This window comes from Garra rufa, chromosome 23 (assembly GCF_049309525.1).
Source record: "Garra rufa chromosome 23, GarRuf1.0, whole genome shotgun sequence".
NCBI lineage: Eukaryota > Metazoa > Chordata > Actinopteri > Cypriniformes > Cyprinidae > Garra > Garra rufa.
Window position 1 is genome coordinate 8,482,347 of NC_133383.1, and position 17,195 is coordinate 8,499,541.

The following is a 17,195-nucleotide window of genomic DNA, read 5'->3' on the forward strand; positions in this document are numbered from 1 at the left end:
TAAAAAATTAAGACAAACTTTGACAACAAAACAAACGTTACTGTTATCTCTTCAAAACATCTGAAAACCATAATTTTAAGAACAGTTATAAATATATATATCACCCCGTTAAAATACTCAACTTGATTTTTAAAGATATTTTGAAAGAATGGAGCGTTTATAGAGCACTTTATTGTGTATTGCTGTACACCCACATGAACTGTGTTCATGTTCATGTTAATTCACAGTACATAAACTTTATATGAATACTTTTTCTTAGCTTAATATTAATTAACATTAATAAATGCTATTTATTTATTGGTCATGTTAACTGATATAGTTAATTTTAACAAATGAAACTGGATGGCAACATTTTATATTTTGTGTGTATGTGTCTGTGTGTTGATTTTAAAGTGTAACCCTTTTAATTCTGTAAACTTAAAATCCAAACTAGCAGATGGTTACTGTGAATGCATGTGCCAACTGGGCACCGTCTTCCTTATTGATTCTTAGTTATGACAACAATTGATTTTATACAAAAATATATTATACAAAAATTGTAAAGATAGGTAACAATGACATTTAAGCAGAAGTGGTGGATATAGAGGAAGCAATAATAACATTTTGCTATCATCATGAATTACATGTTCTTATTTGTAGCATACTGGTTCACAGTTGGCATCTATCTGAAGTCCTTGCATTGATTGCATTTAATTAAATCAACATTATATTTGGTCAGTCTGATCTTGAGGCCTTAGAGATGTTAAATTGTGAAGATCTTGAGTTTTCATTAAAGGGCATGTGCGGGGTGGCCTGACAAAGTTTGATGTTTCTGCATAGACATAGAAGTGGTTATAACTTAGCCTGAAAATGTCTGATCTGCCACAAAATTCACAGGTTTGGTAAGAGTCCTGGCCTGAAGACACCTAAAGACCAATATTCAGATATTATCATAGCACCACCTGTTGGCAGCAGGATATCTCATATATTTCACTAACTCAAACATACCAAGGTCAGTCTGCACCAAACTTCATATGTTTGATAATAGTGCTGGCCTGAACACATCTACATGCCAATAATCAGTTATAGGCATAGCGCCACCATCTGGCAGTGGCAAGTTTGGCACATTTAAATGACTTATGACATATTTTTTCTACATTTACTGTATTAAAAGCATACTGCCCACCGTTTGCTGATTTCCTGAAGCCACCGGTCGGCGGTGAGCCCAGGTGCGAGGGCCCGTTCATCGCTGCTCGCAGCTTTAATTATTATTATTCTTCTTCTTCTCCGGAATGAATCGCATTTTTGAGGGCCTAAACATACCCGAAAACTCATGAAACTTTGCACACACATCAAACCTGGCGAAAATGGATGTCTGATATGGGTTGCAGAAGTGGGTGTGGCAAAACGGCTCGATAGCGCCACCTTTACACGTTCCGCGGTGTGCGCTTTCAGCTATGATTCACGTACATGCATGAAAATCGGTACACACATGTAACTCACCAACACCTACAAAAAAGCCTCCTGGGACAAAATCCGAAACCCAACAGGAAGTCGGTTATTATTAATTTTCTTAGCAAAATTTGTGTCATTTTTGCCATTTTCAGGCGTCGTACTTGAACGAACTCCTCCTAGAGATTTACTCCGATCAACAGCAAATTTGGTAAGTCTAATCTAAAGCCCTTTGTGACGCTAAATTGTGAAGATCTAGAGTTTTCATCGGAGGGCGTGTCCATGGCGGCCTCGCAAATTTCGATGTTTCGCCATGAAAAAGGAAGTTGCTATAACTTAGGCATAAAATGTCCGATCTGTCCCAAACTTCACATGTGTGATAACACTCCTGACCTGATGACATCTACATATCCATATTCAGTTATAGTCATAGCGCCACCTGCAGGCAACAGGAAGTGTCATGCTGTACTCTACAACCAACTCCTCCTAGAGATTTATACAGATCAACACCAAAATCGGTCAGTCTAATATAAAGGCCTTAGTGATGTTAAATTGTGAAGATCTTGAGTTTTCGGTAAAGGGCGTGTCCGTGGCGGCCTGACAAATTTCGAGGTCTCGCCATGGATATAAAACTTGTTATAACTCAGCCATAAAATGTCCGATTTGCCTCAAACTTCACATATTCGATAAGAGTCCTGGCCTGAACACATCTGAAGGCCAATATTCTATTATAATCACAGCGCCACCTGTTGGCAACAGGAAATGACTTGTATCAAACTCCTCCTAGAGATTTAATGATATCAACATTATATTTGGTCAGTCTGATCTAGAGGCCTTAGAGATGTTAAATTGCGAAGATCTTGAGTTTTCGTTAAAGGGCGTGTCCGTGGCGGCGTGACAAACTTTGATGTTTCGCCATGGACATAGAAGTTGTTATAACTCAGCCATAAAATGTCCGATCTGCCTCAAACTTCACAGGTTTGGTAAGAGTCCTGGCCTGAAGACACCTAAAGGCCAATATTCAGATATTATCATAGCGCCACCTGTTGGCAGCAGGATATATCATATCTTTCACTAACTCAAACATACCAAGGTCAATCTGCACCAAACTTCATATGTTTGATGAAAGTGGTGGCCTGAACACATCTACATGCCAATAATCAGTTATAGGCATAGCGCCACCAGCTGGCAGCAGGAAATTTGGCACATTTAAGTGACTTTGACATATTTCTCATATTTTTACTGTATTAAAAGCATACTACCCTCCATTTGCTGTGTTCCTAAAGCCACCGGTCGGCGGTGAGCCCGTGTGCGAGGGCCCGTTCATCGCTGCTTGCAGCTTTAATTATTATTATTATTCTTCTCCAAAATGAATCGCATTTTTGAGGGCTTAGACATACCCGAAAACTCATGAAACTTCGCACACACATCAGACCTGGCGAAAATTTACGTCTGATATGGGTTGCAGAAGTGGGTGTGGCAAAATGGCTCGATAGCGCCACCTTTACACGTTCCGCGGTGTGCGCTTTCAGTTGTGATTCACGTACATGCACGAAAATCAGTACACACATCTAGCTCACCAATACCTACAAAAAAGCCTCTTGGAGCAAAATTTGACACCCAACAGGAAGTCGGTTATTTTTAATTTTCTTAGCAAAATTTGTGTAATTTTTGCCATTTTCAGGCGTCATACTTGAACGAACTCCTCCTAGAGATTTATTCGGATCAACGGCAAATTTGGTGAGTCTAATCTAAAGCCCTTTGTGACGTTAAATTGCGAAGATCTAGAGTTTTCATCGGAGGGCGTGTCCGTGGCGGCCTGGCAAATTTCGATGCTTCGCCATGAAAAAGGAAGTTGCTATAACTCAGGCATAAAATGCCCGATCTGCCCCAAACTTCACATGTGTGATTACACTCCTGACCTGATGACATCTACATGTCCATATTCAGTTTTACTCATAGCGCCACCTGCTGGCACCAGGAAGTGTCATGCTGTACTCTGCAACAAACTCCTCCAAAAGATTTAATCAGATCAACACCAAAATCGGTCAGTCTAATATAAAGGCCTTAATGATGTTAAATTGCGAAGATCTTGAGTTTTCGTTGAAGGGTGTGTCCGTGGCGACCTGGCAAATTTCGTGGTCTCGCCATGGATATAAAACTTGTTATAACTCAGCCATAAAATATCCGATTTGCCTCAAACTTCACATGTTCGATAAGAGTCCTGGCCTGAACCAATCTGAAGGCCTATATTCTATTATAATCACAGCGCCACCTGTTGGCAATAGGAAATGACTTGTACCAAACTCCTCCTAGAGATTTAATGATATCAACATTATATTTGGTCAGTCTGATCTTGAGGCCTTAGAGATGTTAAATTGTGAAGATCTTGAGTTTTCGTTAAAGGGCGTGTCCATGGCGGCCTGACAAAGTTTGATGTTTCGCCATGGACAAAAAAGTTGTTATAACTCAGCCATAAAATGTCCGATCTGCCTCAAACTTCACATGTTTGGTAAAAGTCCTGGCCTGAAGACATCTAAAGGCCAATATACAGATATTATTATAGCGCCACCTATTGGCAGCAGGATATATCATATCTTGCACTAACTCACACATACCAAGGTCAATCTGCACCAAACTTCATATGTTTGATCAAAGTGCTGGCCTGAACACATCTACATGCCAATAATCAGTTATAGGCATAGCGCCACCAGCTGGCAGCAGGAAGTTTGGCACATTTAAGTGACTTTGATCTATTTTTCCTACATTTACTGTATTAAAAGCATACTGCCCACCGTTTGCTGTGTTCCTAAAGCCACCGGTCGGCGGTGAGCCCGTGTGCGAGGGCCCGTTCATCGCTGCTTGCAGCTTTAATTAGGGCCCGAGCACCGATGGTGTGAGGACCCTATTGGATCTGCTTCGTTTATTATTATTATTATTATTATTATTCTTCTCCAAAATGAATCGCATTTTTGAGGGCTTAGACAAACCCGAAAACTCATGAAACTTCGCACACACATCAGACCTGGCGAAAATTTACGTCTGATATTGGTTGCAGAAGTGGGTGTGGCAAAATGGCTCGACAGCGCCACCTTTACACGTTCCGCGGTGTGCGCATTCAACTGTGATTCACGTACATGCACGAAAATAGGTACACACATGTAACTCACCAATACCTACAAAAAAGCCTCTTGGAGCAAAATTTGACACCCAACAGGAAGTCGGTTATTTTTAATTTTCTCAGCAAATTTTCTGTCATTTTTGCCATTTTCAGGCCTCGTACTTGAACGAACTCCTAATAGAGATTTATTCGGATCAACACCAAATTTGGTGAGTCTAATCTAAAGGCCTTTGTGACGTTAAATTGCGAAGATCTAGAGTTTTCATCAGAGGGCGTGTCTGTGGCGGCCTCGCAAATTTCGATGTTTCGCCATGAAAAAGGAAGTTGCTATAACTCAGGCATAAAATGCCCGACCTGCCCCAAACTTCACATGTGTGATAACACTCCTGACCTGAAGACATCTACATGCCCATATTCAGTTTTACTCATAGCGCCACCTGCAGGCACCAGGAAGTGTCATGTTGTACTCTGCAACAAATTCCTCCTGGAGATTTAATCAGATCAACACCAAAATCGGTCAGTCTAATAAAAAGGCTTTAGCGATGTTAAATTGCGAAGATCTTGAGTTTTCGTTGAAGGGCGTGTCCGTGGCGGCCTGGCAAATTTCGTGGTCTCGCCATGGATATAAATCTTGTTATAACTCAGCCATAAAATGTCCGATTTGCCTCAAACTTCACATGTTCGATAAGAGTCCTGGCCTGAACCAATCTGAAGGCCTATAATCTATTATAATCACAGCGCCACCTGTTGGCAACAGGAAATGACTTGTACCAAACTCCTCCTAGAGATTTAATGATATCAACATTATATTCGGTCAGTCTGATCTCGAGGCCTTAGAGATGTTAAATTGTGAAGATCTTGAGTTTTCGTTAAAGGGCGTGTCCATGGCGGCCTGACAAAATTTGATGTTTCGCCATGGACATAAAAGTTGTTAGAACTCAGCCATAAAATGTCCGATCTGCCTCAAACTTCACATGTTTGGTAAGAGTCCTGGCCTGAAGACATCTAAAGGCCAATATACAGATATTATTATAGCGCCACCTATTGGCAGCAGGATATATCATATCTTGCACTAACTCACACATACCAAGGTCAATCTGCACCAAACTTCATATGTTTGATGAAAGTGCTGGCCTGAACACATCTACATGCCAGTAATCAGTTATAGGCATAGCGCCACCAACTGGCAGCAGGAAGTTTGGCACATTTAAGTGACTTTGATCTATTTTTCCTACATTTACTGTATTAAAAGCATACTGCCCACCGTTTGCTGTGTTCCTAAAGCCACCGGTCGGCGGTGAGCCCGTGTGCGAGGGCCCGTTCATCGCTGCTTGCAGCTTTAATTATTATTATTATTCTTCTTCTCCGGAATGAATCGCATTTTTGAGGGCCTAAACATACCCGAAAACTCATGAAACTTTGCACACACATCAAACCTGGCGAAAATGGATGTCTGATATGGGTTTCAGAGATGGGTGTGGCAAAACGGCTCGATAGCGCCACCTTTACACGTTCCGCGGTGTGCGCTTTCAGCTGTGATTCACGTACATGCATGAAAATCGGTACACACATGTAGCTCACCAATACCTACAAAAAAGCCTCCTGGGACAAAATCCGAAACCCAACAGGAAGTCGGTTATTATTAATTTTCTTAGCAAAATTTGTGTCATTTTTGCCATTTTCAGGCGTGGTACTTGAACGAACTCCTCCTAGAGATTTACTCCGATCAACAGCAAATTTGGTGAGTCTAATCTAAAGCCCTTTGTGACGTTAAATTGTGAAGATCTAGAGTTTTCATCGAAGGGCGTGTCCGTGGCGGCCTCGCAAATTTCGATGTTTCGCCATGAAAAAGGAAGTTGCTATAACTTAGGCATAAAATGTCCGATCTGTCCCAAACTTCACATGTGTGATAACACTCCTGACCTGATGACATCTACATATCCATATTCAGTTATAGTCATAGCGCCACCTGCTGGCAACAGGAAGTGTCACGCTGTACTCTACAACCAACTCCTCCTAGAGATTTATACAGATCAACACCAAAATAGGTCAGTCTAATATAAAGGCCTTAGTGATGTTAAATTGTGAAGATCTTGAGTTTTCGGTAAAGGGCGTGTCCGTGGCGGCCTGACAAATTTCGAGGTCTCGCCATGGATATAAAACTTGTTATAACTCAGCCATAAAATGTCCGATTTGCCTCAAACTTCACATATTCGATAAGAGTCCTGGCCTGAACACATCTGAAGGCCAATATTCTATTATAATCACAGCGCCACCTGTTGGCAACAGGAAATGACTTGTACCAAACTCCTCCTAGAGATTTAATGATATCAACATTATATTTAGTCAGTCTGATCTCGAGGCCTTAGAGATGTTAAATTGTGAAGATCTTGAGTTTTCGTTAAAGGGCGTGTCCGTGGCGGCCTGACAAAGTTTGATGTTTCGCCATGGACATAAAAGTTGTTATAACTCAGCCATAAAATGTCCGATCTGCCTCAAACTTCACATGTTTGGTAAGAGTCCTGGCCTGAAGACATCTAAAGGCCAATATAAAGATATTATTATAGTGCCACCTATTGGCAGCAGGATATATCATATCTTGCACTAACTCACACATACCAAGGTCAATCTGCACCAAACTTCATATGTTTGATGAAAGTGCTGGCCTGAACACATCTACATGCCAATAATCAGTTATAGGCATAGCGCCACCAGCTGGCAGCAGGAAGTTTGGCATATTTAAGTGACTTTGATCTATTTTTCCTACATTTACTGTATTAAAAGCATACTGCCCACCGTTTGCTGTGTTCCTAAAGCCACCGGTCGGCGGTGAGCCCGTGTGCGAGGGCCCGTTCATCGCTGCTTGCAGCTTTAATTATTATTATTCTTCTTCTCCGGAATGAATCGCATTTTTGAGGGCCTAAACATACCCGAAAACTCATGAAACTTTGCACACACATCAAACCTGGCGAAAATGGACGTCTGATATGGGTTGCAGAAGTGGGTGTGGCAAAATGGCTCAATAGCGCCACCTTTACACGTTCCGCGGTGTGCGCATTCAGCTGTGATTCACGTACATGCACGCAAATCGGTACACACATGTAACTCACCAATACCTACAAAAAAGCCTCCTGGGACAAAATCCAAAACCCAACAGGAAGTCGGTTATTATTAATTTTCTTAGCAAAATTTGTGTCATTTTTGCCATTTTCAGGCGTCATACTTGAACGAACTCCTCCTAGAGATTTATTCGGATCAACACCAAATTTGGTGAGTCTAATCTAAAGCCCTTTGTGACGTTAAATTGCGAAGATCTAGAGTTTTCATCAGAGGGCGTGTCCGTGGCGGCCTCGCAAATTTCGATGTTTCGCCATGAAAAAGGAAGTTGCTATAACTCAGGCATAAAATGCCCGATCTGCCCCAAACTTCACATGTGTGATAACACTCCTGACCTGAAGACATCTACATGCCCATATTCAGTTTTACTCATAGCGCCACCTGCAGGCACCAGGAAGTGTCATGCTGTACTCTGCAACAAATTCCTCCTGGAGATTTAATCAGATCAACACCAAAATCGGTCAGTCTAATAAAAAGGCTTTAGCGATGTTAAATTGCGAAGATCTTGAGTTTTCGTTGAAGGGCGTGTCCGTGGCGGCCTGGCAAATTTCGTGGTCTCGCCATGGATATAAATCTTGTTATAACTCAGCCATAAAATGTCCGATTTGCCTCAAACTTCACATGTTCGATAAGAGTCCTGGCCTGAACCAATCTGAAGGCCTATATTCTATTATAATCACAGCGCCACCTGTTGGCAACAGGAAATGACTTGTACCAAACTCCTCCTAGAGATTTAATTATATTAACATTATATTTGGTCAGTCTGATCTCGAGGCCTTAGAGATGTTAAATTGTGAAGATCTTGAGTTTTCGTTAAAGGGCGTGTCCATGGCGGCCTGACAAAGTTTGATGTTTCGCCATGGACATAAAAGTTGTTATAACTCAGCCATAAAATGTCTGATCTGCCTCAAACTTCACATGTTTGGTAAGAGTCCTGGCCTGAAGACATCTAAAGGCCAATATACAGATATTATCATAGCGCCACCTATTGGCAGCAGGATATATCATATCTTGCACTAACTCACACATACCAAGGTCAATCTGCACCAAACTTCATATGTTTGATGAAAGTGCTGGCCTGAACATGCCAATAATCAGTTATAGCATAGCGCCACCAGCTGGCAGCAGGAAGTTTGGCACATTTAAGTGACTTTGATCTATTTTTCCTACATTTACTGAAAAAGCATACTGCCCACCGTTTGCTGTGTTCCTAAAGCCACCGGTCGGCGGTGAGCCCGTGTGCGAGGGCCCGTTCATCGCTGCTTGCAGCTTTAATTATTAGGGCCCGAGCACCGATGGTGTGAGGACCCTATTGGATCTGCTTCGTTTATTATTATTATTATTATTATTATTATTATTATTATTATTATTATTCTTCTCCAAAATGAATCGCATTTTTGAGGGCTTAGACATACCCGAAAACTCATGAAACTTCGCACACACATCAGACCTGGCGAAAATTTACGTCTGATATGGGTTTCAGAAGTGGGTGTGGCAAAATGGCTCGACAGCGCCACCTTTACACGTTCCGCGGTGTGCGCTTTCAGTTGTGATTCACGTACATGCACGTAAATCGGTACACACATGTAACACACCAATACCTACAAAAAAGCCTCTTGGAGCAAAATCCGGAACCCAACAGGAAGTCGGTTAATATTAATATTCTCAACAAAATTTGTGTCATTTTTGCCATTTTCAGGCGTTGTACTTGAACGAACTCCTCCTAGAGGTTTATTCGGATCAACACCAAATTTGCAGAGTCTAGTCTAAAGCCCTTTGTGACGTTAAATTGTGAAGATCTAGAGTTTTTATCGGAGGGCGTGTCCATGGCGGCCTCGCAAATTTCGATGTTTCGCCATGAAAAAGGAAGTTGCTATAACTCAGGCATACAATGTCCGATTCGTCCCAATCTTCACATGTGTGATAACAATCCTGACCTGATGACATCTACATGCCCATATTCAGTTTTACTCATAGCGCCACCTGCTGGCAACAGGAAGTGTCATGCTGTACTCTGCAACAAACTCCTCCAAGAGATTTTATCAGATCAACACCAAAATCGGTCAGTCTAATAAAAAGGCTTTAGCGATATTAAATTGCGAAGATCTTGAGTTTTCGTTGAAGGGCGTGTCCGTGGCGGCCTGACAAATTTCGAGGTCTCGCCATGGATATAAAACTTGTTATAACTCAGCCATAAAATGTCCGATTTGCCTCAAACTTCACATATTCGATAAGAGTCCTGGCCTGAACACATCTCAAGGCCAACATTCTATTATAATCACAGCGCCACCTGTTGGCAACAGGAAATGACTTGTATCAAACTCATCTTAGAGATTTAATGATATTAACATTATATTTGGTCATTCTGATCTAGAGGCCTTAAACATGTTAAATTGCGAAGATCTTGAGTTTTCGTTAAAGGGCGTGTCTGTGGCGGCCTGACAAAGTTTGATGTTTCGCCATGGACATAGAAGTTGTTATAACTCAGCCATAAAATGTCCGATCTGCCTCAAACTTCACAGGTTTGGTAAGAGTCCTGGCCTGAAGACACCTAAAGGCCAATATTCAGATATTATCATAGCGCCACCTGTTGGCAGCAGGATATATCATATCTTTCACTAACTCAAACATACCAAGGTCAATCTGCACCAAACTTCATATGTTTGATGAAAGTGGTGGCCTGAACACATCTACATGTCAATAATCAGTTATATGCATAGCGCCACCAGCTGGCAGCAGGAAATTTGGCACATTTAAGTGACTTTGACATATTTCTCCTATTTTTACTGTATTAAAAGCATACTACCCACCATTTGCTGTTTTTACTAAAGCCACCGGTCGGCGGTGAGCCCGGGTGCGAGGGCCCGTTCATCGCTGCTTGCAGCTTTAATTATTATTATTATTATTATTATTATTATTCTTCTCCAAAATGAATCGCATTTTTGAGGGCTTAGACATACCCGAAAACTCATGAAACTTTGCACACACATCAAACCTGGCGAAAATTTACGTCTGATATGGGTTTCAGAGATGGGTGTGGCAAAATGGCTCGACAGCGCCACCTTTAGACGTTCAGCGGTGTGCGCTTTCAGCTGTGATTCACGTACATGCACGGAAATCGGTACACACATGTAACACACCAATACCTACAAAAAAGCCTCTTGGAGCAAAATTTGACACCCAACAGGAAGTCGGTTATTTTTAATTTTCTCAGCAAATTTTGTGTCATTTTTGCCATTTTCAGGCCTCGTACTTGAACGAACTCCTCCTAGAGATTTATTCGGATCAACGCCAAATTTGCTGAGTTTAATCTAAAGCCCTTTGTGACGTTAAATTGCGAAGATCTAGAGTTTTCATCAGAGGGCGTGTCCGTGGCGGCCTGGCAAATTTCGATGCTTCGCCATGAAAAAGGAAGTTGCTACAACTCAGGCATAAAATGTCCGATCTGTCCCAAACTTCACATGTGTGATAACACTCCTGACCTGATGACATCTATATGTCCATATTCAGTTATAGTCATAGCGCCACCTGCTGGCAACAGGAAGTGTCATGCTGTACTCTGCAACAAACTCCTCCTAGAGATTTATACAGATCAACACCAAAATCGGTCAGTCTAAGCAAAAGGCTTTAGTGATGTTAAATTGCGAAGATCTTGAGTTTTCGTTGAAGGGCGTGTCCGTGGCGGCCTGACAAATTTCGAGGTCTCGCCATGGATATAAAACTTGTTATAACTCAGCCATAAAATGTCCGATTTGCCTCAAACTTCACATATTCGATAAGAGTCCTGGCCTGAACAAATCTGAAGGCCAATATTCTATTATAATCACAGCGCCACCTGTTGGCAACAGGAAATGACTTGTAGCAAACTCCTCCTAGAGATTTAATGATATCAACTTTATATTTGCTCAGTCTGATCTAGAGGCCTTAGAGATGTTAAATTGCGAAGATCTTGAGTTTTCGTTAAATGGCGTGTCTGTGGCGGCGTGACAAAGTTTGATGTTTCGCCATGGACATAGAAGTTGTTATAACTCAGATATAAAATGTCCGATCTGCCTCAAACTTCACAGGTTTGGTAAGAGTCCTGGCCTGAAGACACCTAAAGGCCAATATTCAGATATTATCATAGTGCCACCTGTTGGCAGCAGGATATATCATATCTTTCACTAACTCAAACATACCAAGGTCAATCTGCACCAAACTTCATATGTTTGATGAAAGTGGTGGCCTGAACACATCTACATGCCAATAATCAGTTATAGGCATAGCGCCACCAGCTGGCAGCAGGAAATTTGGCACATTTAAGTGACTTTGACATATTTCTCCTATTTTTACTGTATAAAAAGCATACTACCCACCATTTTCTGTGTTCCTAAAGCCACCGGTCGGCGGTGAGCCCGTGTGCGAGGGCCCGTTCATCGCTGCTTGCAGCTTTAATTATTATTATTATTATTATTCTCCAAAATGAATCGCATTTTAGAGAGCCTAAACATGCCCGAAAAGTCACGAAACTTTGCACACACATCAAACCTGGCGAAAATTTACGTCTGATATGGGGTTCAGAAGTGGGTGTGGCAAAATGGCTCGACAGCGCCACCTTTACACGTTCAGCGGTGTGCGCTTTCAGCTGTGATTCACGTACAGGCAAGAAAATAGGTACACACGTGTAACACACCAATACCTACAAAAAAGCCTCTTGGAGCAAAATTTTACACCTAACAGGAAGTCGGTTATTTTTAATTTTCTCAGCAAAATTTGTGTCATTTTTGCCATTTTCAGGCGTCGTACTTGAACGAACTCCTCCTAGAGATTGATTCGGATCAATGCCGAATTTGGTGAGTCCAATCTAAAGCCCTTTGTGACGTTAAATTGCGAAGATCTAGAGTTTTCATCGGAGGGCGTGTCCGTGGCGGCCTCGCAAATTTCGATGTTTCGCCATGAAAAAGGAAGTTGCTATAACTTAGGCATAAAATGTCCGATCTGTCCCAAACTTCACATGTGTTATAACACTCCTGACCAGAAGACATCTACATGCCTATATTCAGTTATAGTCATAGCGCCACCTGCAGGCAACAGGAAGTGTCATGCTGTACTCTACAACCAACTCCTCCTAGAGATTTATGCAGATCAACACCAAAATCGGTCAGTCTAATATAAAGGCCTTAGTGATGTTAAATTGTGAAGATCTTGAGTTTTCGGTAAAGGGTGTGTCCGTGGCGGCCTGACAAATTTCGAGGTCTCGCCATGGATATAAAACTTGTTATAACTCAGCCATAAAATGTCCGATTTGCCTCAGACTTCACATATTCGATAAGAGTCCTGGCCTGAATACATCTGAAGGCCAATATTCTATTATAATCACAGCGCCACCTGTTGGCAACAGGAAGATACTTGTATCAAACTCCTCCTAGAGATTTAATGATATCAACATTATATTTGGTCAGTCTGATCTAGAGGCCTTAGAGATGTTAAATTGCGAAGATCTTGAGTTTTCGTTAAAGGGCGTGTCTGTGGCTGCGTGACAAAGTTTGATGTTTCGCCATGGACATAGAAGTTGTTATAACTCAGCCATAAAATGTCAGATCTGCCTCAAACTTCACAGGTTTGGTAAGAGTCCTGGCCTAAAGACACCTAAAGGCCAATATTCAGATATTATCATAGCGCCACCTGTTGGCAGCAGGATATATCATATATTTCACTAACTCAAACATACCAAGGTCAATCTGCACCAAACTTCATATGTTTGATGAAAGTGGTGGCCTGAACACATCTACATGCCCATAATCAGTTATAGGCATAGCGCCACCAGCTGGCAGCAGGAAATTTGGCACATTTAAGTGACTTTGACATATTTCTCCTATTTTTACTGTATTAAAAGCATACTACCCACCATTTGCTGTTTTCCTAAAGCCACCGGTCGGCGGTGAGCCCGTGTGCGAGGGCCCGTTCATCGCTGCTTGCAGCTTTAATTCATCATTGTTTCTGAGACATCTATCCATAATATTACTTATATCTCCGCAGGAGAGAAATATGCCCAGATCAAGCACTGTTAAAAACAGTAACAGTAAAATCAGTTCCAAAACAAAAATGTGACCTTGGACCACGAAACCTGTATTAAGTAGCATGGGTATATTTGTAGCCAAATAGCCAGCAATACATTGTATGGGACAAATTATTTTTTAATCATTTGGATATTAAGTAAAGATCATGTTCCATAAAGATATTTTGTAAATTTCCTACCCTAAATATGTAACCCTGGACCGCAAAACCAGTCATAAGGTTAAATTTTACAAAACTGAGATATATACATCATATGAAAGCGCAATAATTAGGATAGGACATTATTTGGCCGAGATACATCTATTTGAAAATCTGGAATCTGAGGGTGCAAAAAAATCAAAATACTGAGAAAATCACCTTTAAAGTTGTCCAAATTAAGTACTTAACAATGCATATTACTAATGAAAAATTACATTTTGATATATTAACACTAGGAATTTTACAAAAAATCTTCATGGAACATGATCTTTACTTAATTTCCTAGTGATTTTTGGCATAAAAGAAAAAACAATAATTTTGACCCATACAATGTATTTTTGGCTATTGCTACAAATATACCCCAGCGACTTAAGGCTGGTTTTGCCAGGGTCACATATATGAAAATACATTTTTGATTAGTAATATGCTTTGCTAAGAACTTCATATGAACAACTTTAAAGGCGATTTTCTCAATATTTGTAATTTTTTGCACCCTCAGATTCAAAATTTTCAAATAGTTGTACCTTAGCCAAATATTGTCATATTCGAATAAACCATACATTAATGGAAAGCTTATTCAAATTCAAATTGCCACTTATAACTGGTTTTGTGGTCCAGGGTCACATATGTTGGTGCATTTTGATGTGGGAGGAAAACCTGGAGATGGATTTGTTTTCACAGAATAAGCTTGATTATGGAATACAGACTAAGAATTTTGCCTAGAAGCAGTGATTTGAATTTAAAAACGTCATATGATGAATTTGTTTCTTACAAACATGTATTTTTCACATCACAAGACATTAATTGATGGACTTACTTGTGACGTTTTTATCAGCTGTTTGGACTCTCATTCTGACGGCACCCATTCACTGCACAGAATCCACTGGTGAGCAAGTAATGTAATGCTACATTTCTCCAAATCTGATTGAGAAATAAACTCATCTACATCTTCGACTCAATTTTCAATTGACATTCTAGGGTGAATTGCCAATTTAAGTTTTCAAAACCCCACTCAAACTTCTCTAACTCTTTCGTCCTTGCAGTATTCTCCAAACATGACCATGAGTGTGTGAAGACCTCATTTGGAAATCCAGGTGGATTCCACCACATGACATGGAACTCGTGCAAGCGCGCTGTAGCCAGCCCTCTTCTGCTGTCTGAAGAATATGGGTCCAAGCCTCTCCTTTCTCTCTCCTTCCTTCATTTCCTTTTTTCCTTCAAACATCATTCTTTCACCTCCTCGGCCGCGTCACACCGAGAGACAACGCTGAACCACGCTGGGGCGAGAGCGGCAATTCAACAACCTGTCTATATTTACGTATATCTTCGTGTATATATGTGGGTGTACATTCAAAGTTACATGTGCATGTGTGTATGAAAGGACATATATTGATCCTAGAAAGAAAGACGATGGACTTTTTAACTAAAATAAAACTCATATTTTCTTGAAATATGATGTAAATTGACAGATTTATGTAAACGGATTTATCACAGGAAACACTTATTGAGATGCAACGGCAGAATCGCAATGATAAAATTCAATTTCCCAGCGAGGACGCGCTGTAATTGATTCATAATTGTCTTTGTGTCATCGACGAGAGTTTAATTTGTACTTTTATCGAAACAGGTTGAGTTGTTGCTAACGGAAATGTGTTTGTAATTCCAACTGACGTCTGTAATTTATCATTTCTCCTCTCACGCAGTCCAATCTGATCGACACCCTGGAGGTTTTGTCTGTATATACAGGAGATTTATTTTTCAGGACGATGCCTACGAAGAACAGCCATTCCATACTTACATTACAAAAAAAATCCCTAAGTGGGGGATGCGAGAGGAACGTCCTCCGAAACGGAACTGAGATTGTCGCACTGGCTTCAGTTACCGAAGAATATTTCTGTCATGTTTTGAAAATCCTCCTAATCATGTGGCGTACACAGATACTACGTTTACTGCTCTTATATTACGACGTTTTCTTTGTGAAAATCTTTGCATGTGAATACCGGAAGTAAGGACGATTTTATGGAAAAAGGAAACTGGTCCATCAGAGGAAGGGCACATGGATGGGAATTATTATTCCGTACATCTGTCATTCTAATAATCAACTTATTTATACAGCCGTTGTTGTGTCACCCGGAGAAACTGTGATTTGCTTTGCTTTTTTTTTTATTTCAAGTGGAATTATTATTGTTATTAATATTATTATTATTGCGGAATTTCTAAAATATATATGTGAATTTTTTATAGCTTGGGGATCTGATTCATCTGTGTCTCTGTGAATTATTTAAAACAATACTGTACAATAACTGAGGTGTTTTCGTGTTTATTTGTAATAACGTTTACCCTTTTTTTTGCCCCAGATTTTTTCCTGACTACGAGAGAGAGCCCGTCATGAGTATACGACATTTTCATTTGACTTACTTGATGTTTCATTTTTGATTTTGTGAAGTGTTTATTTTCTACCTTGTGTTGACTTTTGTAAATACACAGAGAAGTTTTTGGATATCCTATACTGATATAAAGCTTCTCATTGCTGTTTAACAGACTGTCAAATCATTTCGCTTGTTTTTATGTGTGATTTTTATGTGCTCCTGTTTACACAGAAGAAAATATGTGCGCTTTATAGCTTTTTATAATATGTGACCCTGGACCACAAAACCAGTCATAAATAGCACAGGTCCAAATTATTGTTTAATGAAGATATTTTGTAAATTTCCTACCATTAATATATCAAAACATAATTTTTGATTAGTAATATATGCATTGCTAAGAACTACATCTGGACAACTTTAAAGGCGATTTTCTCAATATTTAGATTTTTTTGCACCCTCAGATTCCAGATTTTCAAATAATTGTATCTCGGCCAAATATTGTCCTATCCTAACAAACCATACAATCAACAAAGAGCTTATTTTTTTAGATGCTGTATAAATCTCAGTTTCAAAAAATGTACCCTAATAACTGGTTTTGTGGTCCAGGGTCACATATATAGATTAACTTTTTATGATTTATAATATTTATGTACAAATGGTTCAAGTTTAGCAATATTACCTAGATCAGGGGTTCTCAACTCTGGCCCTCAAGGTCCATTTTCCTGCAGAGTTTACCTCCAACCTTGATCAAACTCACCTGCCTGTAACTTTCTTGTAATGATGAAGAGCTTGATTTGCTTGTTCAGCTTTGTTTGATTAGGGTTGGAGCTAAACTCTGCAGGAAAATGGACCTCGAGGGCCAGAGTTGAGAACTCCTGACCTAGATTATTAGTCAGTTGCGT

General features: G+C 40.3%; 1 protein-coding gene across 1 annotated transcript in view; it reads left to right on the forward strand.

Annotated features, from left to right (window-relative positions):
• Positions 1-16,474, forward strand: part of LOC141299254 (single-stranded DNA-binding protein 2-like) — a 34,766-nt gene extending 18,292 nt beyond the window's left edge. The window contains exon 10 of the mRNA XM_073829608.1: positions 14,968-16,474. Coding sequence (XP_073685709.1) covers positions 14,968-14,997 — 30 coding nt within the window. The 3' untranslated portion in view covers positions 14,998-16,474. The remainder of the gene's footprint in view (positions 1-14,967) is intronic.
• Positions 16,475-17,195: the final 721 nt, after the last annotated feature.